Below are 26,553 nucleotides of genomic sequence, written 5' to 3' on the forward strand. Positions count from 1 at the left end.
AACCCAGGTAGGCAGGCTTCATTCTGGACGGGTGCCCTCTGCGTGGTCCAGCCAACTTGTGTCTTCCAGGCGGCCAGGCCCTGAAGTCGCCCTAGACACTCCAGCAGTTGAAAGGCTTGCCAGAGTGGACCCAGATGCTTGCAGCACCAGTCCACGATAGGTACGTAGCACACCAAGCTTCGGCCCCGCAGAAGCGACACACCCAGCTTCCAGAGGCCCGCGCAGGGTAAGCGACCGCCGTCGGCTGTCCGGAACCCAACCTTGTCGGGCCCGCCTCCCACGCTGCGTCGGGGGTGGGGCAGGGCGGGGCGCCGGGCGCCGGCGAACGGCGTGCGACGAGCGGGGGGCGGGGCCAGGGGCGGAGCGGAGCGCGCATGCGCGGTCGCCTTTGTGTGGGTCGAGCGGCGGCGGCGGCGGCGGCGGCGGCGGCGGTGGCGGTCCCACTGGCAGGCGGGCAAGAGGGGAGTCCGGGCGGCGTCCGGCGTGGGAGCCGGGGGACCACCATGGTGAAGAAGCGGAAAGGCCGCGTCGTGATCGACTCGGACACGGAGGACAGCGGCAGCGATGAGAACCTGGATCAGGTGAGGGCAGGCCGCGAACGCGCGGGCCGGCGGAGCGAGAGGGCTGAGCCCGGGCCACCGGAGCCTGGAGCCGGCCGGGCCCAGGGCCTCCTGGCCCGAGCTCCTGGCCCGCCCCGCACCCTGACCTCCGCTGCCACCTCGTTCTTGTCCTCCCCGCAGCGCCCGGGGTCCTTGGAGTCCGGCCGGGGCCTGGAGACGGAGCCCCGAGGACTTGGCGCCTTGGGCGGGGAGGCGGGGCAGGGACCAGGCTGGTGGGCCTCGGGCTTGGGGGACCAGCGGGGTCCGTGATCTGCTCGGGTCAGATCGGAGCGGCGGGCTGCAGGCCTGGAGATCCGGGCCCAGAGAGATAGGAAGTATCGTCCGCCAACCCGGGAGGCTGGGAGATTTTGGAGGAGGTGCAAGGGTGAGTGTGGGGTGGTGGGGGCGGGGGGCGAGATGATGCAGGCTCTGGAAGATGAAGTTTTTCAGACAAGAGATGTGGACCTGGAGGAGAGGCACCCTTAAACAGTTCTAGGGAACCTCTGTCGTGCTTAATGAGAAAAACTTAAGCTTTGGGCACAAATCTATTTGGCAACGACGGTCGTTTGTGGTTGAGAAGGGTCCCCGTTGAGATGTCAAACCAAAGAAAACTTGAGAGGAGAAAAGAGGCCCGTTGAGATGTCAAACCAAAGAAAACTTGAGAGGAGGAAAGAGGGCAGAAGTGGAGAAATACATAGGACGGCTTGGAAGGACTAGGATTGAGGCCTCTTGGCTCTTTTCATGCAGCATCCCAGAATGCTTTCTTACTTGAAGATTGTGCAGGAACCTTTGAAAGTAACTTTTGGTCTCACTGTCTTGGGGTTGAACTGTTGTTATACTCTAGAAAATATTGTAGGGAGGAAGCTGTCCTTTACAACAACGCTCTAGTGATACTAGATTTAAAGAGAGCCCCCCCCCCCCCCGCGTGTTTTGTGAACAAATAATAAAAAGAAAGAATATGCTAGAGGTAGTAGCTTTATAAGTTAAATAGAGAGTACTGAACTTAGAATCTGAAATTTTGAGTTCTAGGCTGGCTGTGCTGTTTTTCTAGCTATGTATCTTTTTGTCTGTAACCTTAAAATTTAGATACATTAGCCTTGAGTATCTAATTGGACTATTACAAGGATCAAGTGTTTGTAAGAATTAATATTGGTACAAGCACTTGCAAACCGAGGCTTTTGTGTAAATGGCTGCTTCTTTGTATTAGGCCACAGGTCTCAGGACTAAAGTATTAGAGCTTAAAAGGAGTGGACTTTAAGGAGGAGGGACTGGAAGTGTGTTGAAGAAAAGAGGACTGTTTTGAAAATGGTGGTATGGGAAAATAGTGGAACTTTATCAAAGGGAGAAAATCTTGTTTGGGGATAGGAATTAAAAGTTGAAAATGTTCTGGCTGAAAGGCTCTTGAAATTTACAAAACTATAAAAAATCCATTCTTGGCTGGAAAAGTTTGGTTGATAATTTTAGACTGGCATTTGGGAGGATTAGATTTTTTTTTTTTTTTAATCCAGAAATGTAGGTATTTGCAGTGAAAACATCAGCTACCATTTACATAGTGCTTGGGGTGAGCCAGTCCCCTCAATCAGTGCTTTATTTACCTTGTCAAGTTTTCAAATTATGGTGGAATTGGTATTATTTTTCTCCATTTTATATATGAGGAAGATGGAGATTGAAGAAGTCATTTACCTAGATTAACACAATTTGTTAGTGGTAGAGTTGAAATTTGAACTCCACATCTGCACGATTGTAAGGCACATACTCTTCACTATACCAACTTAATCTATTAGTCTTTTAACTTTTTATAGTGCAAAATGAGAAAGATATTTAATGGTCATTTTCCATGTTGCTAGAATTCATATTTGTAAAGTACTTTGAATAATTTGGAGGGAATTGTTACATCAATTAAAGAGATTATATGGGAGCTTCCTTGGTAAAGCACTCTGAGACCTCTGTTCCTGTGATGAATAAAGTTTTTTTCCACAAAATTCTAACAAATGAAATGAGTTCAGAGTTTTCTTTTTGTGGTAGAGAGGTTTTACCTGATCCACAATGAGCTCTTCCAGAGTGGACACTGGAAGGGGTTGCAACTTAAACCCAGCTCTGTTTATGAAAAGAAATTAGCATAAAATTTGTAAGTAATACCTAATTTAACAGCAATTTCAACTTTCTCCTCTTCAACTACACTTATTGGCATTCTTTTTTTTTTTTTTTTTAAGATTTTATTTATTCATGAGAGAGAGAGAGAGAGAGGCAGACATACAGGCAGAGGGAGAAGCAGGCTCCATGCAGGGAGCCCGACGTGGGACTCGATCCCGGGACTCCAGGATCACGCCCTGGGCCTAAGGCAGGCACTAAACCTCTGAGCCACCCAAGGATCCCCACTTATTGGCATTCTTATATCAGATGGGAACCAGATCAAAATTCCCTTTCCCTGCATATCCTAACAGAGGTACCCTTGCCTTCTATCTGTTTAGTGTTGCGCTAGGCTCTCAGAGGAATCAGTCTGCCCTCTAGAACTTTTCACCAGAGACCTTTAGCAGAAGTTCAAAATCAGGCTGGTTTGGGGGTCTTTGGAATCCTCAGAACAAAATTAATGCATTTGGGCCTTTCTAAACAAGATGTCTTTGGCTGCTCCACCTAGTTTTGGGTCTTCATTAGGGGTATAGCGTCATATTTGCTGTCTAGTGTAAGGTCCTTGTGGAAAAGACAAAACCATAACAAATCTAAGTGTCTAGTGTGAGAGTGAAGCAGTTAGAAAGGAGGTCTTTTGTTCCTGGGTTTTCCAGAAGGGATTCTAAGCCATTATGCTAGAAATATTTCCAACTTAGTCCTTGCTGAAGGTGAGGCAGGTAAGCCTACTATACTGATTCTTCCTGGTGGTGGGAGGAGGACCACCTGTGTCAGAAACTCTCTCGGTTGCTTATTGAAAATGGGATCCCTGGGTGGCTCAGCGGTTTAGCGCCCGCCTTTGGCCCAGGGCATGATCCTGGAGTCCCGGGATCGAGTCCCGCGTTGGGCTCCTGCATGGAGCCTACTTCTCTCTCTGCCTGTGTCTCTGCCTTCTCTCTCTGTATCTCTCATGAATAAATAAATAAAATTTTTAAAAAAATGTACTTTGCGGGGGCTCCCCGACCTACTGAATCAGACTCAGGAGATAGAGCCCTGGACTCTGCGTTTTTACCAGGTAGGGTCTAGGTACTTATTTATCTTAATGATCGAGACCATATTCTGTGTGCAAGGTAATCATTTTTTTTTTTTTTGCAAGTTAATCTTTTTTTTTTTTTTTTTTTAAGTTAATCTTTTTAGTATGATACTCTAGTTGGGGAGAGAAATAGCCTCCCGACCCAGCTTATAGTGTGTGCACAATGGAAGAAACTTGACGGACGTATTTGAGGTAGCAGAGCTGTTGGCTGTACTGAATCTCTGAAGCTATTTGAATTGTTGGGATGCTTTTTTATTGAGGCCTATTTCCTTTTTTCCTTTCTTCATCATGGGAAGAGATGTGTAGGAACTGAATCAAAGTAGTTTAAAATTGCTTTAACTGGGGCAGCCCTGGTGGCGCAGCGGTTTAGCGCCGCCTGCGGCCCAGGGTGTGATACTGGAGACCCTGGATCGAGTCCCACGTCGGGTTCCCTGCGTGGAGCCTGCTTCTCCCTCTGCCTGTGTCTCTGCCTCTCATTCTCTCTCTGTGTTTCTATGAATAAATAAATAAAATCTTTAAAAAAAAGTAAAATAAAATTGCTTTAACTTTTAAAAACTCAGACCTTTGAGAATTTGAAGGATTTCTTTTAAAATGTGGCCCGATAGTGACCTTATTTTTTTTATGTTGGGCACACCTTTTCTTCAACATTTTTTAAATGATTTATTTATTTGAGAGAAAAAGAGCATGCAAGCAAGCGAGTGAGCACCCTTGAGTGGGAGGGACAGAGGGTAAAGGAGAGAGAATCTCAAGCAGATTCTGCACTCAGCATGGAACTGGAAGCAGGGCTCCATCTCACAACCCTGAGATCATACCCTCAGCTGAAACCAAGAGTCACATGCTTAACCCACTGCACCACCTGGGTGCCTCATCTTCAGCATTTTAAAGTTGCAAATCCTGAAGATACTTGCTTTTGGCACCTCTTGGAAAAGAGTTTGAAGCAAACCTAGGGTTTTTTTGTTTTTGTTTTGTTTTGTTTTGTTTTTTTACTCTATCACGTACTTATTTGGAAATAATGAATGTCACTTTTTGTGGAATAATATTTATGCTGTGGGTCTTATAAAATGAAAAGCATCCAAGATAATAAAGGAATAAGAGTTCTCTATTCAAAAAATAAAAAAAAATAAAAAAAAATAAAAAAAAAATAAAAAAAAAAAAAGAGTTCTCTATTCAGATCAGTATAACTCAGTATTTCTGAAAACTTTGTCTTTCTCAAGAAAAACAATGAGCTACTTGCATACTGGAATGCTTTATTTCATAATTTCCTTTCTTATTTAAAATGGTGATGTTAAAAAATAAAATAAAATAAAATGGTGATGTTGCTGTGTCCTCTTCTCTGCTCGTGATACTTGTAGCAATAATAAAATTTGTGTTTGAAAAAATAGGCCCCTAAGTATTTTCTGGGAGTTATTTTTAGATATTAATGTAAAAAATATCATTGTTATAAAGTATCCTTCCATAAACCTTCCCCATAAAAGTTGGAAATTTAAAAGTTGTGCCTCTTTTATGTTAGAGCAGAATTTCATAGAAGTCTAAGATGAAAAACTTGTGAGAAGTGTCAAGTGTTAACCTGTGAAGTTTTAATTTGTGTCATGTTGCAATCCAGCTTGATGTAACTCATTTGCTAATTTCACTTACCTTTTCTGTGCAGGGGAGATTGAGTCCCCTGGGAGCTTTAGCGAAGAGGCTTTTAGGAAAAATTCAAAACCCATCTTTGAGCACCAGATCTATTGGTGTACTTATTGCTCCCTTTCTGAACTGTAAGTTCCCCAAGGGCAGAGATTGTTTATCTTGCAACAAATGTGTTAGACAGTATTAGGCACTGAGGCTATTGAGTGAACAAAATGGAAGCAGTTTCCACCTTCAAGAAGCTTAGAGGAGACAGAGGGGGTGGTGAGTGTGGGGTAAGCTTTGCTCAGGGTCTTTTCCTCACAGTTTGACTAGAGGCTATAAGGGAAGAGCAAGGATACTGTGAGAGTGTGACAAGTGATGCTATACTACGGTGGAGGGAGTAACACTTAAACAGAGTTGGAATATGTGTTAAGGAAAAGATTAGGGTAAACAGTTGAGGCATGTTGAGTGTTCATGGCTGAAGGACTAGCATGCACAAAAGCATTGAGACAGGAAGGACCTAGCACCCTAATGAAACTGAAAGAAACACACAGTGACTGGAATTTAATGGGTTGAAGAGAGAGAAGGTACAAATGAAGCTGTAGTAGTCCCTGTTTGGACCCTTTGAAGATGAGAAAGTCAGTTTAGTGAATAACAACCAGCATTAAAAATGAAAATGAAATTGAATCAAATAGAAAACATCAAGGGCGCGTGGCTGGCTCTGTTGGTAGAGCATGTGACTCTTGATCTTGGGATTGTAAGTTCGAGCCCCATGTTGAATGTAGCATTTACTTCATTCATTCATTCATTCATTCATTCATTTATTTATTTTTGTAGCATTTACTTTAAAAAAATAAAATCTTAAGAAAGAAAGAAATCAATCATGTATCAGTCTTAGTAAAAAGGATTATTGTAAAAAAAGAATTATTGTTATTACCGGTATTTTGTAAAAATACTGGCTCATGAGATATAATTGATCTTACTCTGCGCTGGGGTTAAAAAGTTCTAAAGTTATTTGTAGGGCCATGTCGGTAATGTTAAAGGGCTTGATTCTGAGGGTAATGAGAAACCACTGAAGGATTTTAAGCTAGAAAAGGCTTCAGGTTTGTCTTTTAAAAAGTTTGCCTAGGTTGTCAGGTGGAGAGTAGCTTGGAGAAAGGGACACCAGTTAAGTGGTAGAAAGAGGAGTCCAGGTGAGAGATGGTAGAAAGCATTAAGTTCCACTAGAATGGAAGCTCCAGGAAGGCAAAGCTGTTTGTTCACTATAGTATCCCTGCACCTAAGACAGTGGCTGGTATGCGGCAGGTACCCTGTCAATGTTTGCTGAATGAATGCCTGACTTGGAGTGGTACAGTGCTTACAGAGGCAACAGGAAGTAGATTTGATTGGACATAATATTCAGAATAAAATGAGAGAGGACTTGATGATTGATTGGATGTTGGGAGTGAGGAAGAGGAAGTCCTAGCATGAGATGGGGAACCTAGGGGAAGATTAGGTATAAAGGTGAAGAGCATGAATTCCCTCATGGATGTGGAGTTGAAAGTTGTTTGTAATGAGAAGGGGCACCTGAGTGGCTCAGGGTCCTGGGATGGAGCCTCACATTGGCTCCCTGCTCAGTGGAGAGTCTGCTTCTCCTTCTCCCTCTAACACTCCCCCTGCCTGTGTGCCTGTGCACACGCTCTCTTTCAAATAAATAAATGAAGCCTTTAAAAATAAAAATAAAAAAGTTGTCTTTGAGTTAATCTAAGTGGAGATGTCAAATAGGTAGTTGAAAATAATGCCTGCCTAGGGCACCTGGGTGACCTGGCTTTGGCTCAGGTCATGGTCTCAGGGTTCTGAGATTGAGCCCTGCATTGGGCTCCACTGTCAGTGTGGCATCTTCTTGTCCCTCTCCCTCTGCTCCTCCTCCTCCTGGCTCACTCTTGCTTGCACACTCTCTCTTTCTCTCTGGAATAAATACATAGAATCTTAGAAAAAGAAGGGCCACGTGGATGGCTTAGTTTACTAAGCATCTGCCTTCTGCTCAGGTCCTGGGAGCAGGGAGCCTCCTTCTCTCTCTCCTGTTCCCCCCGATGGTATGTGTGCATGTTCTCTCTCTCTCTCTGTCAAATAAATAAAATCTTTAAAGAAAGGAAATAGGGATCCCTGGGTGGCGCAGCGGTTTGGCGCCTGCCTTTGGCCCAGGGCGCGATCCTGGAGACCCGGGATCGAATCCCACGTCGGCTCCCGGTGCATGGAGCCTGCTTCTCCCTCTGCCTATGTCTCTGCCTCTCTCTCTCTCTCTCTGTATGACTATCATAAATAAATTTAAAAAATGTAAAAAAAAAAAAAAAAGAAAAGGGAACTAAGTAAAAACCAGTAACAATAGTAGAATTTAAAAAAAAAATCATGTGCCTTTTGTTTTTGAATGGGTTGGAAAATGATTTTGTCAATTTTATAACTGTGGGCATTTATACAACTCAGTTTAACTACAATTATAATTATTTGGGAATCATGTGAAATATAAAGGATTGTTATACTGCCACTTTGGAATTAACTCAGAATGGTTTGGGCAGCCCGGGTGGCTCAGCAGTTTAGCGCTGCCTTTAGCCCGGGGTGTGATCCTGGAGACCCAGGATCCCTCTGCCTGTGTCTCTGCCTCTGTCTCTTTCTCCCTCTGTGTCTCTGCCTCTGTCTCTTTCTCCCTCTGTGTCTCTCATTAATAAATAAATAAAATCTTAAAAAAATAAAATAAAAAATAAAAAGTTTTTAAAAACTCAGAATGGTTTTTGTATATATGTTCATTGTTTTATTTTTCTTTCAATAAAAATAGTAGAGGGGCACCTGGGTGGCTCAGTTGGTTAAGCATCTGACTCTTGATTTCCGTTCAGGTCATGATCCCAGGGTCCTGGGACTCAGCAGGGAGTCGCCTCCTATCCTTCACTCCTCCCTCCCCGCTCCCGTTTGTGCAATCTCTGTCTCAAATAAATTAATAAATCTTTTCAAAAACATGATAAAAATAATAGATGCTTGTTTAAAATAGTTCCAACGGGGATCCCTGGGTGGCGCAGTGGTTTAGCGCCTGCCTTTGACCCAGGGCGGGATCCTAGAGACCCGGGATCGAATCCCACGTCGGGCTCCGGGCATGGAGCCTGCTTCTCCCTCTGCCTGTGTCTCTGCCTCTCTCTCTCTCCCCCTGTGTGACTATCATAAATAAAAAAAAAATTTAAAAAATAAAATAAAATAAAATAAAATAAAATAGTTCCAACAAAACAAATACCATTCTGTCCCAAAAAACATACACATAATGGCTCCATTCCTTACATCTGAAAGGTAACCAAGTATCCACCATTGAAATCCTGTTCCTCTGCCTATAGTTTTGATATGAAAGAATCATATCATATCATATAATTTTCTGGAAGGATGGGGAAGGAGGGAGAGAGAGAGAGAGAGAAAGAGATGGGGAAGAGCAGAGGGAGAGAGAATTTTAAGCAGGCTCCACGCCCAGTGCAGAGCCAGACTTGGAGCTCCATCTCACAACCCTGAGATCATGACCTAAGCCCAAATCAAGAGTCAGACACTTAACTGACTGAATCATCCAGGTGCCCCCACATCTCAGATTTAAACCTGTGTGGGGACGTGTGGGTAGCTCAGCAGTTGAGCGTTTGCCTTTGGCTCAGGGTGTGATCCCGGAGTTCTGGGATTGAGTCCCACATCGGACTCCCTGCATGGAGCTTGCTTCTCCCTCTGCCTATGTCTCTGCCTCTGTGTGTGTGTCTCTCAGGAATGAATGAATGAATGAATGAATGACCAACCCGTGTGAATTACTCCTCTTTCTTCACTATCTCTCTAGTCCTCCCTCTCTCTGTCCTGTGGCTACTTCCCCGGTCCAGGTCACCATTCCCTCTGATGACACTGCTCTGGATTCCTCATGACTCCTTCCTGCACTCCCACCCTGGCCCCTCTGTCAGAGTGCTCTTTAAAAAAAACCCTCTGGGAGTGGTTACTCCCCTTAAAACCATTTGATGGCTTCCCTTTGCCTTCAAATAAGACACTTGCTCCTGATCCTGCTTTATAAACTCTGGAATGATCTGGTCTCTTCTTACCTCTAAACAGCCTTACTTTGTTCTCCCCCTTGCCCTCTAAGCTCCAGTCACACGGTTCTCCTTCAGTTCTTTGACCAGGCCAAGCTGTTGCCATCTTCAGGGCCTTAGCTATTCCACCTGGAGATCTCTGCCCAGAGAACTGCACCTCTCTTTTCTCCTTCATCCAAATGCAGTTGCCTCAGAGTAGCCTCCGTGGATCACCCTATCACAGATATGTTCCTCATTCACTTGGTTCACTTCCTTCTTAGCACTTATCATGAGATATAACAAGTTTTGTGTTATTGTCTCCCTCACTCATTTTTTAAACTCAAGGTCAATGACTGTCTCCTTTTTTCATGAGTGTCTACCCATGGCTTGGTGGTACATAATAGGTGCCGGTAGTAGGGCCATCTGTCCCAGTTTGCCTGGAACTGAGGAGTTTCTAGAATTCAGGACATTCAGGTGCTAGAACCAGGACAGTCTTGAGCAAACCAAGATGTTTGGTCATGCTAGCTGGTAATAATTATTTACAGTAGTTATATTTGTGGAATGAATAAGGGGAAAAGAGCTCAGCATGCTAATTAGCCATAAAAACCTCCGAGGCCTATCCATATGGGCTTTTAGTCTCATTTCTGGGGTATAGAATATGTATCCCACTTTCATGTGATCACGGGAGGTTTGATTTAAGAGATGAGATTTAATTTTCTTTAAGTAAGTAGGAGGGAGCTAGGTTGCCTTATTGCCAATTGATCCTGATATAACCTCACAAAAAGTACACTGTGAATGATGGTGTAGGGGAATTAAATCTTAAGGTTCATGAGTCTTCATGTATTGATGGGATTAGAATTCTAATCTTAACCAGAATAATACTGTTTTAACAAACATTACCTTGGTGTAGTTAGGCTTGCTTTATTTTAGGGTCTCAGTTTTGACAGTCTAGTTTAATGTTAAATATGGCTTTTAAACAATGTTAATGAAACTGCTCTAGAAGACAGATGTGGTGTCCTACACAGCCATACCTTTAGTATATTGGGCATTGGACTTAATTTAAGCAGATCTTTAGTTCAGCTTAAATTTGAAATACCATGCTGGCACCCCCAACTGCCATTCCCTTAGACAAACACCAAGAAAAATAGGGAAGGTTTTCACTGGATGAGTTGAAATATAGGGACAGTGATGAGAGAGCATCACTGGACATGCAGAAACGTCTCAGCAAGCATGGTACTGTTGAATTGTACTGGCAGGAGAGAGCTGCAGGTGGACCTATACCCTGTGCACAGATCACATTCATTCATTCATTTATTTTTAAGGATTTTATTTATTCATGAGAGATAGAAGCAGAGACACAGGCAGAGGGAGAAGCAAGCTCCATGCAGGGAGCCTGATGTGGGACTCAATCCTAGGACTCCAGGATCACACCCTGGGCCGAAGGCAGGCACTAAACCACTGAGCCACCCAGAGATCCCCATACAGATCAGTTTTATTTTATTTTTTTATTTTTTATTTTTTATTATTATTATTTTTTATGATAGTCACACAGAGAGAGAGAGGCAGAGACATAGGCAGAGGGAGAAGCAGGCTCCATGCACCGGGAGCCCAACGTGGGATTCGATCCCGGGTCTCCAGGATCGCGCCCTGGGCCAAAGGCAGGAGCCAAACTGCTGCGCCACCCAGGGATCCCCAGATCAGTTTTAGATTGGCTTTTTCAAGTCCTGGTTGTTGGATCAGTCACTCCTACAGATAGTAGCTCTCTTCACATGTGCCCGTTGAAAAGACCTTTCTGTTGCACATTGGTCTGTTTGGCTGTACTTACGAGCCCTTGGTAGCCTAGGGGACTTAACTATAAAGAGTAATTTGCCATATGTTCCCCCAGTAATTTCCTGTACAATTCTTAACTTGTATATTTCACATTGTTAAGAATGTCTTTGCTGTCACCACACTATTGTTAATATGGTATTTATGTCATAGGAGAAGAAGGACTATGTCTATCAGATGCAGTTGTTTGTGGATGAAGGAGAGACATTTGTTAGGTTTTTAGTATGGAGTGGAACTTTATCAGGAAGGGAGTATTAACATTTTAACACTTTAGTTACAGTAATTTTTTTTTTTTTTTTTTTTAGTTACAGTAATTTTTAATGATTGTCTACCACTTGTTAATGTTCCAGGGCAGGATTTGATGGATAGGTTTCCAAATCCCAGTTGATAATGAGTTGGTGTTAAAACAGATTTCTAGTGCATTTGTGAATCTCAAAGGGTCAGGAAAGAGATCACATCACTTAACAGAAATCTTTCTAAACTTTATAAATTTGCATTAAGGTAATTCAGGGGGAAAGATAATAGTAAAGGCCATATGCCAATTACCAGCAATCCCACTTTTAGGTATTTACCCAAGTGAAATAAAAACTTACACTTAGCTCAGTTGGTTAAGCATCTGACTCTTGATTTTAGCTCAGGTCATGATCTAAGAGTCCTGGGATCGAGCCCCACATTGGGCTCCACCCTTAGCAAGGAGTCTGCTTGAGGATTTTCTCTCCTCCTCCCTCTGGCACCACCCCTCACCCACCTGCTTGCACTATCTCACATGCACAATCTAAAATCTTTTTCTTTTTTTTAAATTTTATTTATTTATATGAGAGAGAGGGAAAGGGTGAAGCTGACTCCCCACCGAGGAGACACTTAACCAAGACACCCAGGTGCCCCTAAAATAAATCTTAAAAAACAACAACTTACATGCACACAAAAACCTGTATATGAACATGTAATTGCTCCCAAATGGAAACCCAAGTATTTTGCAACTGGTAAATAAAGTGTGATACATCCACACAATGGAATACTACTTAACAATAAAAAGGAACAAGCTGCTAATATGTGCTACAACATGGATGAATCTCAAATGCATTATGCTAAGTAAAAAAGCCAATCTCAAAGGTTACATACTATACAGTTCTATTTATATGTTATTCTGTAATAAGCAGATCTATCTATAGGGACATAAAACAGGTCTATGGTTGTCAGAGGATGGAGGGAGGGATATAAAGAGCACTAACTTCCTGGAAGTTAGCCTGAAGCTCATAAGAACACCCTTTTTTTGTATCACAACGGTAACTCCTATTAACCAAATGCAAATTACAGCAATATTTGTGGGGATGATGGAACTATCCTATATCTTAATTGTGGAAAGAGTTAAACTCTATGTATTTGTCAAATTCTTAGGATTTATACATAAGAAAAAATAAAATGCACTAAATTATACCTCAAGGTGTGTTTTTTTTTTTCACAAATTTATTTTTTAAAGATTTCATTTCTCACGGGAACCCTGGGTGGCGCAGCGGTTTAGCGCCTGCCTTTGGCCCAGGACCCGATCCTGGAGACCCGGGATCGAATCCCACGTCGGGCTCCTGGTGCATGGAGCCTGCTTCTCCCTCTGCCTATGCCTCTCTGCCTCTCTCTCTCTCTGTGTGTGACTATCATAAATAAATAAAAATAAAAAAAAAAGAAAAATTTCATTTCTCAGAGCATGCGTACATGAGTAAGGGGAGGGGCAGAGGGAGAGGGACAAGCAGACTCCCCACTGAGTGCAGAGCCCAATGTAGGGCTCAATCCCAGGGCCTGAGATCCTGACCTGAGTTAAAGTCAGATGCTGAACTGACTGAGCCATCCAGGTGCACCTGTTTTTTGGTTTTGTTTTTAAATATTTTATTTTATTTTTTTTAAATATTTTTTTTCTTAAAAAAAAAAAAAAAAAAAAAAAAATATTTTTTTTCTTTATTTATTTATGATAGTCACACACAGAGAGAGAGAGACAGGCAGAGACACAGGCAGAGGGAGAAGCAGGCTCCATGCACCGGGAGCCCGACATGGGATTCGATCCCGGGTCTCCAGGATCGCACCCTGGGCCAAAGGCAGGCGCCAAACCACTGCGCCACCCAGGGATCCCCAAAGATTTTATTTTTAAGTAATCTCTATTCCCAACGTGGGGCTCAAACTCACATCCCAAGATCAAGAGATGTGCTCCACTGACTAAGCCAGTCAGGTGCCCCCTAAAGTTTTTAAAAGACAGTAAACACACACTTATTGCTGTAATTTGCATTTTGTCTATACGAGTTAATATTTTACAGTGAAAAAGTAGATGTTCTTATGATCTTCAGCCTTTTCAGGAAGTTGGTATGGTAGCTCTCATCAGTGCAATGAGAAGAGTAAAATTTCATGACTGCTTATGAAGAAGAGTGGGTCAGCTGTTAATCTGAGAAGGTCATATTCTCATTCTGGCCAGTCTATTCCTAAAATAGAAACTGGAAGAAGAAAACAGATACTTTGTAGGCAGTCTATTATTTTAAAATCCATCTTGGCACTTGACCTTTAATTGTAGAACACCATCATCATCAAGAAATAATACTACTAGTATTTATTAGTAGTAGTTTTCTCTTTTTTGGCAGAAGGGAAACATGTTTTAGACTGATAAACCATGACTGAATTTTGAGCTAGGGTTCTATCTGCCCTGACTTGAATCCTGGCTCTGTCATGTACTAGCTGTGTTACCCTGAGTAAATTTTTAACCTCTCCTGCTGCTTAATTTATCTTCAAATAGGGATGATGACAATACATACTTTAAGATTGTCATGAAGAGGGCAGCCCTGGTGGCGCAGCGGTTTAGCACCACCTGCAGCCAGGGTGTGATCCTGTAGACCCGGGATCGAGTCCCGCATCGGGCTCCCTGCCATGGAGCCTGCTTCTCCCTCTGCCTGTGTCTCTGCCTCTTTCTGTGTGTCTCTATGAATGAATAAATAAAATCTTTTTTTTTAAAAAAAAAGATTGTCATGAAGATTAAATATTAGATATTTAGAAAAGTACCTGGTGCTTAGTAAGTACAGAATAATTTTGGTTTGGTAATGATACTACAGAGAGCAAGAACCAGAGAAATTTCCTTTTGTTGCATTTTTGAGTTACTGGACTAAGTTGATAAGAAATAACAGAAGAGGGCAGCCCTGGTGGCTTAGAGGTTTGGCGCCGCCTTCGGCCCAGGGTGTGATCCTGGAGACCCAGAATTGAGTCCCACGTTGGGCTCCCTGCATGGAGCCTGCTTCTCCCTCCGCCTGTGTCTCTGCTTCCCTCTCTGTGTCTCTCATGAATAAATAAATAAAATCTTAAAAAAAAAAAAATAAGTAACAGAAGAGAGGAACCATGTGAGAGCAAATTCTGGTTCTAGCCATAACTCTTAGTGGTACATCCCTCCCACTGTAATCTGTCATAAATCACCAGGAAAAAAAAATCTTGTAGTTTGTCAGCTTATTCAGAACAATCCCACAAATGCCAATTTTTTCCATGAATTACAATAAGAGGATGCTTGGAATATTAGTTAGACTTGTAAAAACAGTAAACAAATTACCTTTAAAAACATGGGTCTCATATCAGTTTCTAAGATTCAGTACTCCTGTAGCTGGAAATAGTGGAAATAGTGACAATTTGGGAGTAGCCTGCAGTTCACTTTTATAGTCATTTTTCCATTTCAGACATACATTTCCCATTAAGAAGAAAGGGACAGATTTTGAAAACATTTCTTTAGTGCTTAGGAATACTGGCAGTGTATCTGTGTGATAAAAGTCCCCGTGATGACGATTTTCAGTTGAAAGCACAGAGGTAGAAGAGACCTAGGTAAGGTGGGCATTTTGCTATACTTGAATGTTTTTTTCTTTGTTGAGCAAAACTCATGTGTCTGCTTCTGCCCTATTAGGAGCTCTTGTCTCTGGCAAAGCGGAAGCGGAGTGACTCTGAGGAGAAGGAGCCGCCTGTGAGTCAGCCTGCAGCCTCCTCAGACTCTGAGACGTCCAACAGTGATGACGAGGTGGGTGTGGATGGGCTTGGCCCCAGGGACTGAGCAGTATTCGACGGTCCTGAGTTGGTGACTCCTGACAGCTTCTTTTCCTTAAACTGAGATGTTTCTGCCTGAGATCTACCAGAACTTCTTAGGGAAATAGAATTGTGTACGGAAAGCTCTTGAATTGTCACGTTTCGATGTGTGGTTAGTTACCTAGTGGGCCCCTCTGCAGGGCACTTGTGACTATTGTTTAGTTGCTTGTTTCCAGCCCTGTTGCAAAAGCAGAGGCACAACCTCTTAGCCTTCATCTCTGTTTTATTGGGGTTTTTTTTTCATTGTTTTTATTCCACTTTCATGTTAGAAAAGAAATCCTGGAGGCCTTTAAGTGGCTCAGTCCTTTAGGCAGCAGACTCTTCATTTTGGCTCAGGTCATGATCTTAGGGCTGTGATTGAGCTCCCCCGGCTCTGAGCATGGAGCCTGCTTAGGATTCTCCCTCTGCCCTTTCCTCATTGTGCATGCACTCATTCTCTCCCTCTCTCAAAAAAAAAAAACAAAAAAAAAAAAAAAAAAAAGGAAAAGGAAATTCTGTCAAGAATGCCATATATTGGGGCACCTGGCTGGCTCAGTCAGTTGAGTGTCTGACTCTTGGTTGCAGCTCAGGTCATGATCTCAGGGTTGTGAGATCGAGCCTCTTATCAGGTTCTGCATGCAGTAAGGAGTCTACTTGAAGATTCTCTCCCTCTGCTCCTCCCCCAACTTGCACATGAGGACTCTCTCAAATAAATAAATCTTTAAAAGAGAGAGAGGGCAGCCCAGGGCCTGATCCTGGAGACCCGGGATCGAGTCCTACGTCGGACTCCCTGCGTGGAGCATGCTTCTCCCTCTGCCTGTGTCTCTGCCTCTCTCTCTCTCTCTCTCTCTCATGAATAAATAAACAAAATCTTTTTTAAAAATAAAAAAATAAGAGAGAGAGAGAGAGAATACCATATGTTGGGGTGCCTGGCTGACTCAGTCAGTGGAGCATGTAACTCTTGATGTTAGGGTCCTCAGTTGAAGCCCCACATTGGGTATAGCTTAAAAAGTAAACAAAATATTTTTTTAATTAATTAATTTATTTATTTTAAAGATTTATCTATTTATTTATTTATTTTAAAGATTTATTTATTTATTTATGATAGGCATAGAGAGAAAGAGAGGCAGAGATACAGGAGGAGGGAGAAGCAGGCTCCATGCCGGGAACCTGACGTGGGACTCGATCCGGGGACTCCAGGATTGCGCCCTGGGCCAAAGGCAGGCGCCAAACCACTGAGCCACCCAGGGATCCCCTAAATAAAATATTTTTAAAAAGGAATGCCTGGGTGGCTCAATGGTTTAGCATCAGCCTTCGGTCAGGGCGTGATTCCAGAGTCCTGGGATTGAGTCTCACATCGGGCTCCCTGCATGGAGCCTGCCTGCTTCTCCCTCTGCCTATGTCTCTGTCTCTGTCTGTCTGTCTCTCTCTCTCTCTCATGAATAAATGAAAAAATCTTTTTAAAAAATTAAAAAAAAAAAGAATGCCAAATGTTAGTGGGAAATATCTTAGCAAGACAAGAAGCTTTCTTTGGATAGATTGAATCAGCACCTTCAGAGTGGTAGTGGTAACTTTTAAGGAGGAAAATTCAGCTGTTTGTTTAAACCAAAGTGACTTTTCCAAACTGCTCACCACCAAACAAAACCCTGAAAGATCTAGAACCTTAGTGGAAGAGGGAATGAGGGAAAGGGCTTGAAGCCCTCCTACATGTTCCTCATTTGATTTAAAATACTTTTTTTCCTTTTAGTAATTTCCTAAAGAGAGGCTAGATACCACCGTTCTGTTGTATCTCATAGCCTGCAGTTGGGACGGGTGTGTGTGTATGTGTGTGTTTCGGAGCCCAGCATGGGGCTTGAACTCACAACCCTGAGATCAAGACCTGAGCTGAGATTGAGTTGGATGCTCAAGCGACTAAACCACTCAGGCACCCCTAGGTAAATATTTTTTTAACAGTATACTTATTTTGCTTTAAAGTTCCACTAAAGTCAAAAGTGTTTTTATTATAATGAAGTTTAATTAACAGCTAAAACAGTATTTACCAGTGCCCACATATGCAAATTAGGAATGATTGCATTCTGATTGACTGTAGTGAAGTTTTTAATCGTAAGTAATTCAATAGGCCTGAAATTGCTTTCCACAGCAAGAGGTAGTGAACATAGGAGTTTTTTTCTTTTGTTTTGTTTATTTTTAATATACTATATTAACTAACTAGAGGAACCGTAATTCCTCTCAAACTGATAAAATGACTCAATCTGTTAGAAAAGTAGTGGGCTCAATGAAGTAATAGTTTGCTTTTTTGTTTTTCTTTTAAAAAAATGCATAGACAGGGCAGCCCGGGTGGCTCAGTGGTTTAGCGCCGCTTTCCGCCCAGGGCGTGATCCTGGAGACCCGGGATCAAGTCCCATGTCGGGCTCCCTGCATGGAGCCTGTTTCTCCCTCTGCCTGTGTCTCTGCCTCTCTCTCTTTCTGTCTCTCATGAATAATAAATAAATAAAATATTTTTTATTTTTTTTTATTTTTTTTTATTTTTTAAATTTATTTATGATAGTCACAGAGAGAGAGAGAGAGGCGCAGAGACATAGGCAGAGGGAGAAGCAGGCTCCATGCACCGGGAGCCCGATGTGGGATTCGATCCCGGATCTCCGGGATCACGCCCTGGGCCAAAGGCAGGCGCCGAACCGCTGCGCCACCCAGGGATCCCTAAAATATTTTTTTTTAAAAATGCATAGACAATATGGGAAAATCTTGAAGTAATTCCTTTCCCCACTATTCCTACACGAACTACTTTTATTTTTCATGTTTCCAAAGTTGGCTTCTGTGGGTTCCTTTGAAGTATTTGGTTCTCCATATTCCTGTTATTAGATCGGAGTCCTGGGTATACAGTTACTATAGGGATTCCCTTTATTATTTTTAGCTGCTTCTACCAGAAGGGCAGAGTATGTGTCAACCTAGTATTAGAGGAGTCCAAAACTTGTACCAGTGGAGATCCAGTTCTAAAAGCTTCTATGGCTTATGATTCCCTTTGTCACTCATAGCTACTTAACCAAGTCTAAATGTCCTCATCTTAGAATGCTACCCAACTGCTTATGTGCTTCTTAGAGAATAAGCTAACACATAAGCTGCACCCTGCTCAGTGGGGATGAGACTTGGAGTAACTTCCCCCCACAAGGTTCTTAGCTCTTACTGCTGCCTCTGGGTCCCAGGTCCACCTGCTACGTAGAGTTCTACTCCAGCCTCCTTCTCCCCACCTCCTGTTGGAATAGCAGCCTCTACAACATGGTTATTCTGAAAGGTGCCTCCTTGGTTTGCATTATCATATCAGTCTTTGGCCTAGGCTACTAGCTTAGCACAGATCACCTCAAAGCTCAGGTATTTCATTATTTTGGACAGTTAAGCAGGCTGTCCAAAAAGATTTAAATTTTTTTTAAAACCCTGAAAACTACTGGAGAACTCAGTGGTATAACATGAACTCAGATTTATGGCTGCCTTAAAGATATTCTAAGGATCGAGTCCCACATTGGGCTCCCTGCATGGAGCCTGCTTCTCCCTCTGCCTATGTCTCTGCCTCTCTCTGTGTCTCTCATGAATAAATAAATAAAATCTTAAAAAAAAAAAAAGAACTGAGTTAGAAGGCTAATGGGTAGTTTGTTAGAAGGAGAGAGACGCTCTGAGTTCAGAGCCAGAAGGTATCTAGCTAATTGATCAGGGGCAGGTGAAGAAGAGAGAGAAAAGATATTTCCTATGCAGAAAAAAGTGGGCACGTTGGACATAAAGTGTAAGGTTTAGGGAGGGAGGGAATGGTGGATATTTCATGTGTAGTATCTTTGCAGGGAGGAAAACCTAAATTTAATGAAAGAAAATATACTTGTGTATTATTATTCGTGAAGAGATTATTCTCAATGATATCTTGGGGGCACATGTAAAAATAAGATGCAGGACTCTTTCTGTAAGGTTTACATTGACCAAGCTTGGGAAATTGGAAAGCACATCTCAATAGTAGGTCTTTGTGCCATGGTGTGGCATTTTGGTGCTATCCCTTCCTGTCCCTGAAAGCATTTGATAGGAAAAGCATCACTAGGAGTGCATATAGGAGTGGCAGGGAGGAAAAATGATGAGGAGAGAGCTAGCTATTGCTCATTCACAAGATAGGGGGGTAAAAATGACCCAAACAAAAATGTCCATTTGTTAGGAAGAACAGAGTCCTAAACCAAGTGTTTCAGAATCCTTTTTTTTTTTTTTTAAGATTTTTATTTATTTTAGAGCAAGTAAATAGGGGGAAAGGGCAAAGGGGAGAGAGAGGGAGAGAGAGAATCTCAGGCAGACTCCCCGCCGAGTCCAGAGCCCTACATGGGGCTCGATCTCAGGACTCCAAGATCTTAACCTGAGCCAAAAACAAGAGTTGGACGCCTAACCAACTGAGCTACCCAGGCACCCTCAGAATCCTACTTAAAAACCTGGTGGGTCTAGGAGCCTGGCTGGTTCAGTTGGTGGAGCATGTGACTCTTGATCTCAGGGTTGTGAATTTGAGCCCCACATTAGGTGTAGAGATAACCTAAAAATAAAAAAATCTTTAAAAAAAAAAAAAACCTCATGGAGCAGCCCGGGTGGCTCAGCGGTTTAATGCCACCTTCAGCCCAGGGCATGATTCTGGAGACCCGGGATCAAGTCCCACGTCAGGCTCCCTTCATGGAGCCTGCTTCTCCCTCTGCTTGTGTCTCTGCTTGTGTCTCTGTCTCTCTTTCTCTCTGTCTCTCTCAAGAATAAATAAATAAATAAAATCTTAAAAAAAAAAAACCAGGGTATATCTCAAAGAAACAGCTATGCTGAATAAGAAGAAAACCCCAATTTCCTTATTTGTTACTAGTAAAAATCACATTGAAAAAAACAAGAAAACCCTTTTTTTATTGTTCAAAATCAAATAAAACTGCCTTAGACAAAGTAAGGAAACTCCTGAATTATCTGATACCCTCTGCCTAAGCAAGAGTTATTTTTAAAAGTTTCCTGTATGGTCTTGTTTTCAGCATTTTTGATAAATAAAAGCAGTTGGCCCAGCCCTGTAGTTCAGTACTTGTCACACCTGTTTTTTCTTCCCTAGAACTTCTCCCTTTCTTTCTGGAGGCAATTATGCCCCCACTGCCTCTTTGAAGACTTTGCTCTTCTCTTGCTTTTCCCCCATTTCATTTGCTCTACTTTCTTTCTGAAGCTGCTGCTTTCTCTTTTTTTTCTTATCTGATCTTTCAGATTCTCTCACTTGGATCTAGTTGCACTCCTATTCCCACTCTGTTATCGCTTACTGGTTCCAGTATTTTTATTAATAGAACATTTTGAAAATGGGGCAGCCCCGGTGGCACAGCAGTTTAGCGCCGCCTGCAGCCCAGGGCGTGATTCTGGAGACCCGGGATCGAGTCCCACGTCGGGCTCCCTGCATGGAGCCCGCTTCTCCCCCTGCCTGTGTCTCTGCCTGTCTCTCTCTCTCTCCCTGAATGAATAAATAAATAAATCTTAAAAAAAAAAAAAGAACATTTTGAAAATGGTACAACTTTTCCTTATAAATTCATTTAATAACAACTTCTCTGGGAAGTCAACCTAGATATCCAAGAGCATTTTGTGATTGCTTTACCATACAGATAATACCTAATTAGCACAAGCTCTCAAGAAAGGCCTTCCCTGCTAAGCTAGTATTTCCCTGTGTGTATATTGGTTTAGTGGAGTTTTCATACACACTATACCTCTGGAACAAGATGTTCCACTTAGATGAATTACCCTAGTACTGAAACTAAGTCTTTAAAAATCTAGAAAATCACTATACTTGAAATTTTTTGATACGTATTATTATATATAGTTTTTCTTGCTGATTTAGTCATGATTATGAATGGCAGTTGCTTATATTGTGAAATAAGGACTTCCAGAATGTGTGGTAGTGCATTTTACATCTTTTCTTTCTCCTCTGTGAATGTAGGTAAGGAGTGGCTATTGTTCTCCTCTTTAAAATTAAAAAAAAAAAAAATTTAATTTATTTCTTTGACAGAGAATGAGAAAGAGCACAAGCAGGCAGAGGGAAAGAGAGAAGCAGGCTTCCCACTGATCAGAGAGCCCAACTTGGGGCTTGTTCCTAGGACCCTGGTATCATGACCTGAGCCAAAGGTAGATGCTTAACCGACTGAGCTCTCAGGCACCCCTCTTCTCCTCTTTTGGTAGTCTCTCTACTCTCAGCTTCCTGCATCTGATCTGTGCTGGGGTCAGGAACCCAGGTGACCCGCTGTAGTTTAAGTCTGAATGCTCTGCTTTATATTTATGTATGTATGTATGTGTGTATGTATGTATGTCACAGAGACAGAGAGAGAGAGAGGCAGAGACACAGGCAGAGGGAGAAGCAGGCTCCATGTACTGGGAGCCTGATGTGGGATTCGATCCTGGGTCTCCAGGATCGCGCCCTGGGCCAAAGGCAGGCGCTAAACCGCTGCGCCACCCAGGGATCCCCTGAATGCTCTGCTTTAGTACTTGATTTTAGCAACAGCTATGTGGATTCCTTACAAGCCTTTTTTTTTTTTTTTTCTTTACATACTTCTTGGCTCTTGGCTATGTAGATAACAGACAGTAGCACTTGATTTACCTAGACACTATAAAATCTCATCATAAAAATTTGGAAAAATGGGGGCACCTTGGTGGCTCAGTGGTTGAGCGTCAGCCTTTCACTCAGGTTGTGATCCCAGGTTCCTGGGATTGAGTCCCGCATCAGGCTCATGTCGAGAAGCTTATTTCTGCCTCTGCCTATGTTTCTGACTCTCTCTCTCTGTCTCTCATGAATAAATAAATAAAATCTTAAAAAAAAAAAAAAGAATTTAGAAAAATGAAGTGATTTTCATGGACCACTTGTTCAAACTTGTTTATATTCTGATACTTCCACCAAGCAGTGGAATGGAGGTACTGATTATCTTTTACATTTTTTTGTATGACTGCTGTTTCACTTTTGTTTTTTCTCCATAACTAGGCTGTAAGTTTTTGTGACTGAGTGTAGGGATTCTGTGTGTTTTCCAATTAAACATATGGGATGGGGTAACCCAGGTGGCCCAGTAGTGTAGCGCTGCCTTCAGCCCAGGCATTGAGTCCCACGTCGGGCTCCCTGCATGGAGCCTGCTTCTCCCTCTGCCTGGGTCTCTGCCTCGCACTCTCTATGTGTTTCTCATTAATAAATAAGTAAAATTAAAAAAAAAACATATGGGATGTCTTAGAATACAGTAGTATCGTTTGTACTTTGATTAGTTACACAGTAGAAGGTAAAAGAAAGCTTTAGTTATCCTTCATATTCTTCATACCTTTCATACTCTTTAATATTCTGTTAAATTGCATTTATTCTTTAACTCTGCTGATCCTTCTCTACCTTCAGGAAAAAAACAAAACACCAAAATCAGGAACCATGTCTTCCCCCACACACCTCTTTGCTGGTCCCCGTCAAGGTCTAGAATAATGACTACAGAATCTTTTTGATAGTTGCTTTGACTTAGTATTCCACTCAGTTCATGAAGAATCCTACAACTTTAAAAATCCAAGAGGTCAGGGCAACTGGGTGGCTCAATGGGTTAAGCGTCTGCCTTTGGCTCGGGTCATGATCTTGGGGTCAAGCTCTCTGCCTCTCCCCCCAGCTTGTTCTCTCTCTCTCTCTCTCTCTATCTCAAATCAGTCAATCAATCAATCAATCCAAGGATTCATAGAGATCATCTGGACTCCCCTTTTTCAGATATTAAAACAGGCTTAAAGAGTTCCTTTTCCTATCATAAAATAGTATCCTATCTTTATATAGAATTTCATGGTTTCTGATGTGGTCTCTCTACTTCTCTTATTCTCTCTCCTTTGAGTCTCAAACTACCCTGATAGGTAGTCAAGGTAATATTACTATTCCTACTGTACAGATAAGGAAACACTCTCAGGTTAAGGGCTTGGGATGTATTCCAGTTCTTTTAACCCCTAAGTCTAGTGTGGTTTATCACTAACCCAGCTGTTCTTGAACCCTACTTAACTCGATGTATTTCATTTTACTTGTAAATTCATTTCAGAGTAACTGCCCTGCTGTGGATTCTATTCTGGATCCTGAGACCTAGAATATGATCTTCCTTGCCCATTAGACATAACCTCTATGAAATCTTGAAGTTTCTTTGCTTTTCTGCCTCAAGATGTTCAAAATCCTGCATCTCAATGCTACCCAAGTCCAAAACAACCACTTGCCACCCCATGTTCCTGATCTGTCAGCTGAGTGCCAGTAAGGTCATCTGCTTCCCAGAGTAGGACCTGCTTACCCCACCCCCACACATTCAAGCTGGCACAGGGTTGTATAGTACTAACCCTCCTTGTATCATTAGATAATGCTGCCCATTATAGTATCTGTTACATCAGTGAGAGTCAAAGTGCTGATCTCTTTTAATTTAGTAGTTAAGATCACTTCTTTCCAGTCTCTGTTTGAGGTTTTCCGGACTACTTGTATACATGATGCTTCCCTGGTGATATGTGTGGGCCTGCCTCCACGTAGAAGGCCCAGGAGAGCAGGTAGTCATGTGTATGACAGTCCTGATGGGCAGCACATCCTTGGCGTCTCCCAGATTATTTTTGAACAGCTCTCACTGGGGGATACTCTGGCCTCTTTACTCAGATGCCCATCAGCAGGCGCTTATCTTCTCATTCTCACCTTCTGTATGGTACTTTTTAGGGCACTTTCAAGGTCACAGCAGAGCCTGCCTTTCAGTAGAGTCACAGTTCCCAAAACAATTTTAAGATGCTGGGTCAGGGGCACCTGGGGGGCTCAGTCAGTTAAGCATCCAACTCTTGGTTTCAACTCAGGTCAGGATCATATGGGTTGGCAGATCGAGCCCTACCTCTCAGGCTCCATACTCAGCGGGGCGTCTGCTTGAGGTACTCGCCCTCTGCCCCTCCCCCCATTTGTGAGTGCATGTGTGCTCATGCCCCCCCTTCTCTCTCTTTCTCTCTGTAAAATAAATCTTAAAAAAAAATGGGGCACCTGGGTGGCTCAGTGGTTGAGTTGTCTGCCTTTGGTTCAGGTCATGCTCCTGGGGTCCTGGGATTGAGTCCCACATCGAGCTTCCCACAAGGAGCCTGCTTTTCCCTCTGCCTATGTTTCTACCTCTCTCTGTGTCTCTTACGAATAAATAAATAAAAACTTTTAAAAAATAAAAATTAAATGCCAGGTCACTTCCTGTTACTCTCTGCTGGATGAGGAAAGCCTAAGAGCATCCCTTTAATTCTGTCCTTTACAAAAAAAAAAAAAAAAAAATCCTGTCCTTTACTTTTCAGACTCCATTTACTACCACACTCTGGCAATGAAAGAAGGATTCGTATACCTCTGTCTTAGGGTCAACAGAATAAGACTTTTGAATAAGACTTTTTCAGGGACAGGGAAACAACCTCTGAGCTCTGTAACTAGATTAAGGTATTTCTGTATTGATGTTGTCTGCCATAAGCTTTGACCCTGTCCTTTGTGATTTATCAGAGACTGTCATCTTGGGAGAAGAGATGTTGAGCAAATATTTCAAATAGGTGCTTAGACCAAAAACATTCAAGAACTTGTAGTTTGGGGCAGCCTGGGTGGCTTAGCGGTTTAGCGCCACCTTCGGCCCAGGGCATGATCGTGAAGACTCGGGATCAAGTCCCACGTCGGGCTCCCTTCATGGAGCCTGCTTCTCCCTCTGCCTGTGTCTCTGCCTCTCTCTCTCTCTCTCTCTCCCCCTCTCTCCCCCTCTCTCCCCCCGTCTCTCATGAATAAATAAATACAATCTTTAAAAAAATGGGGGGACCAGTCTCATTATTATTTATGTATTACTATTTAATGTAGAGAAAGACACTCAAATGAGTTCTAGTAATCTTCCAAAGATTTTTTTTTCCCCTGGAGAATAGACACAGGCAGAGGGAGAAGCAGGCTCCATGCAGGGAGCCCGATGCGGTACTCGATCCTGGGACTCCAGGACCACGCCCTGGGCCAAAGGCAGACACTAAACTGCTGAGCCACCCAGGGATCCCCTGGTCCCCAAATTTTAAGTGATTGTATATCTTTGGGTGGTAAAATACAAGTAATTTTTTTTAAGGTTTATTTACTTTAGAGAGAGAGAGCATGAGCACAAGTGGCAGAGGGAGAGGAAGAGAGAATTTCAAATAGACTATGTGCTGAGCATGGAAACCATTAGGGGGTTTGATCTCACAACCCTGAGATCACCACCTGAGCCAAAACCAAGAGTCTGAGGCTTAACCAACTGCACCACCCAGGTGCCCCCAAATGATTTTTTTTTTAACTTTAAAAGTATTTTCCTATGTCTTCAAAGCTTCATATAAAGAGCATATATTGTTTTTAAAATTAGATGTTAAATTTAAATAAAGGTTTATCAAAAATAAGATACTTTTTTAGAAAGTAAATATACAAACGGCTTAAAACAGCTTCTCGGTACTAAAAGCCATATTTGGGCAGCCCCGGTGGCTCAGCGGTTTAGCGCCACCTGCAGCCCAAGGTGTGATCCTGGAGACCCGGGATCGAGTCCCACGTCGGGCTTCCTGCATGGAGCCTGCTTCTCCCTCTGCCTGTGTCTCTGCATCTCTCTCTCTCTGTGTGTCTATCATGAATAAATAAATAAAATCTTTAAAAAATAAAAGCCATATTCATAAGAATATGTATTTTTATTTTTTAATATTTATTCATTTTTATTTTAGAGCACAAGCCAGGGAAGGGGTAGAGGGAGAGAGAGAGAGAATCTCTAGTAGACTCCTCACTGAGCAAGGAGCCGATTGGAGCCCACTGTAGGGCTCAATCTCACAACCCTGAGATGATGACATGAGACCAAATCAAGTCAGTCCCTTAACTGACTAAGCCACCCATGTGTCCCAAGAATTTAGTATTTTTTAAAATAAAGTCACATATGGGGGAGGGGGGGAGCGGGGAATAAAAAAAAAAAAGTGAAGTCACATACATTATTATAATTCCCCCAAAACCCTGTCACATATAAGTGAAGCTGGTTGTTTACCAGGGGCATGACAGACTCTATTGAGTCCGGGTCATGGAAGATGAGGTCACTTTATTGTCTCATTTCTTTTGAGATTGTTGGAAGGAAAAAAATGAGAGTCCATTCCCACACTCAGATTTAACCAGGAAAACCCTTTTTAAGTCAAAACATTTTATTTTCTTCTATTTTTACTGTTATCT

The 26,553-nt window shown here is 42.6% G+C and overlaps 1 protein-coding gene across 1 annotated transcript in view; it reads left to right on the forward strand.

The window, feature by feature from the left end:
• Positions 1–366: 366 nt before the first annotated feature.
• The window catches only part of RTF1 (RTF1 homolog, Paf1/RNA polymerase II complex component), a 54,722-nt gene continuing 28,535 nt past the window's right edge, over positions 367–26,553 (forward strand). Inside the window, exons 1-2 of the mRNA XM_072808863.1 lie at positions 367–581; positions 15,202–15,312. Of these exons, the coding sequence (XP_072664964.1) occupies positions 375–581; positions 15,202–15,312 (318 nt within the window). The 5' untranslated portion in view covers positions 367–374. The remainder of the gene's footprint in view (positions 582–15,201; positions 15,313–26,553) is intronic.

This window comes from Canis lupus, chromosome 32 (assembly GCF_048164855.1).
Source record: "Canis lupus baileyi chromosome 32, mCanLup2.hap1, whole genome shotgun sequence".
NCBI lineage: Eukaryota > Metazoa > Chordata > Mammalia > Carnivora > Canidae > Canis > Canis lupus.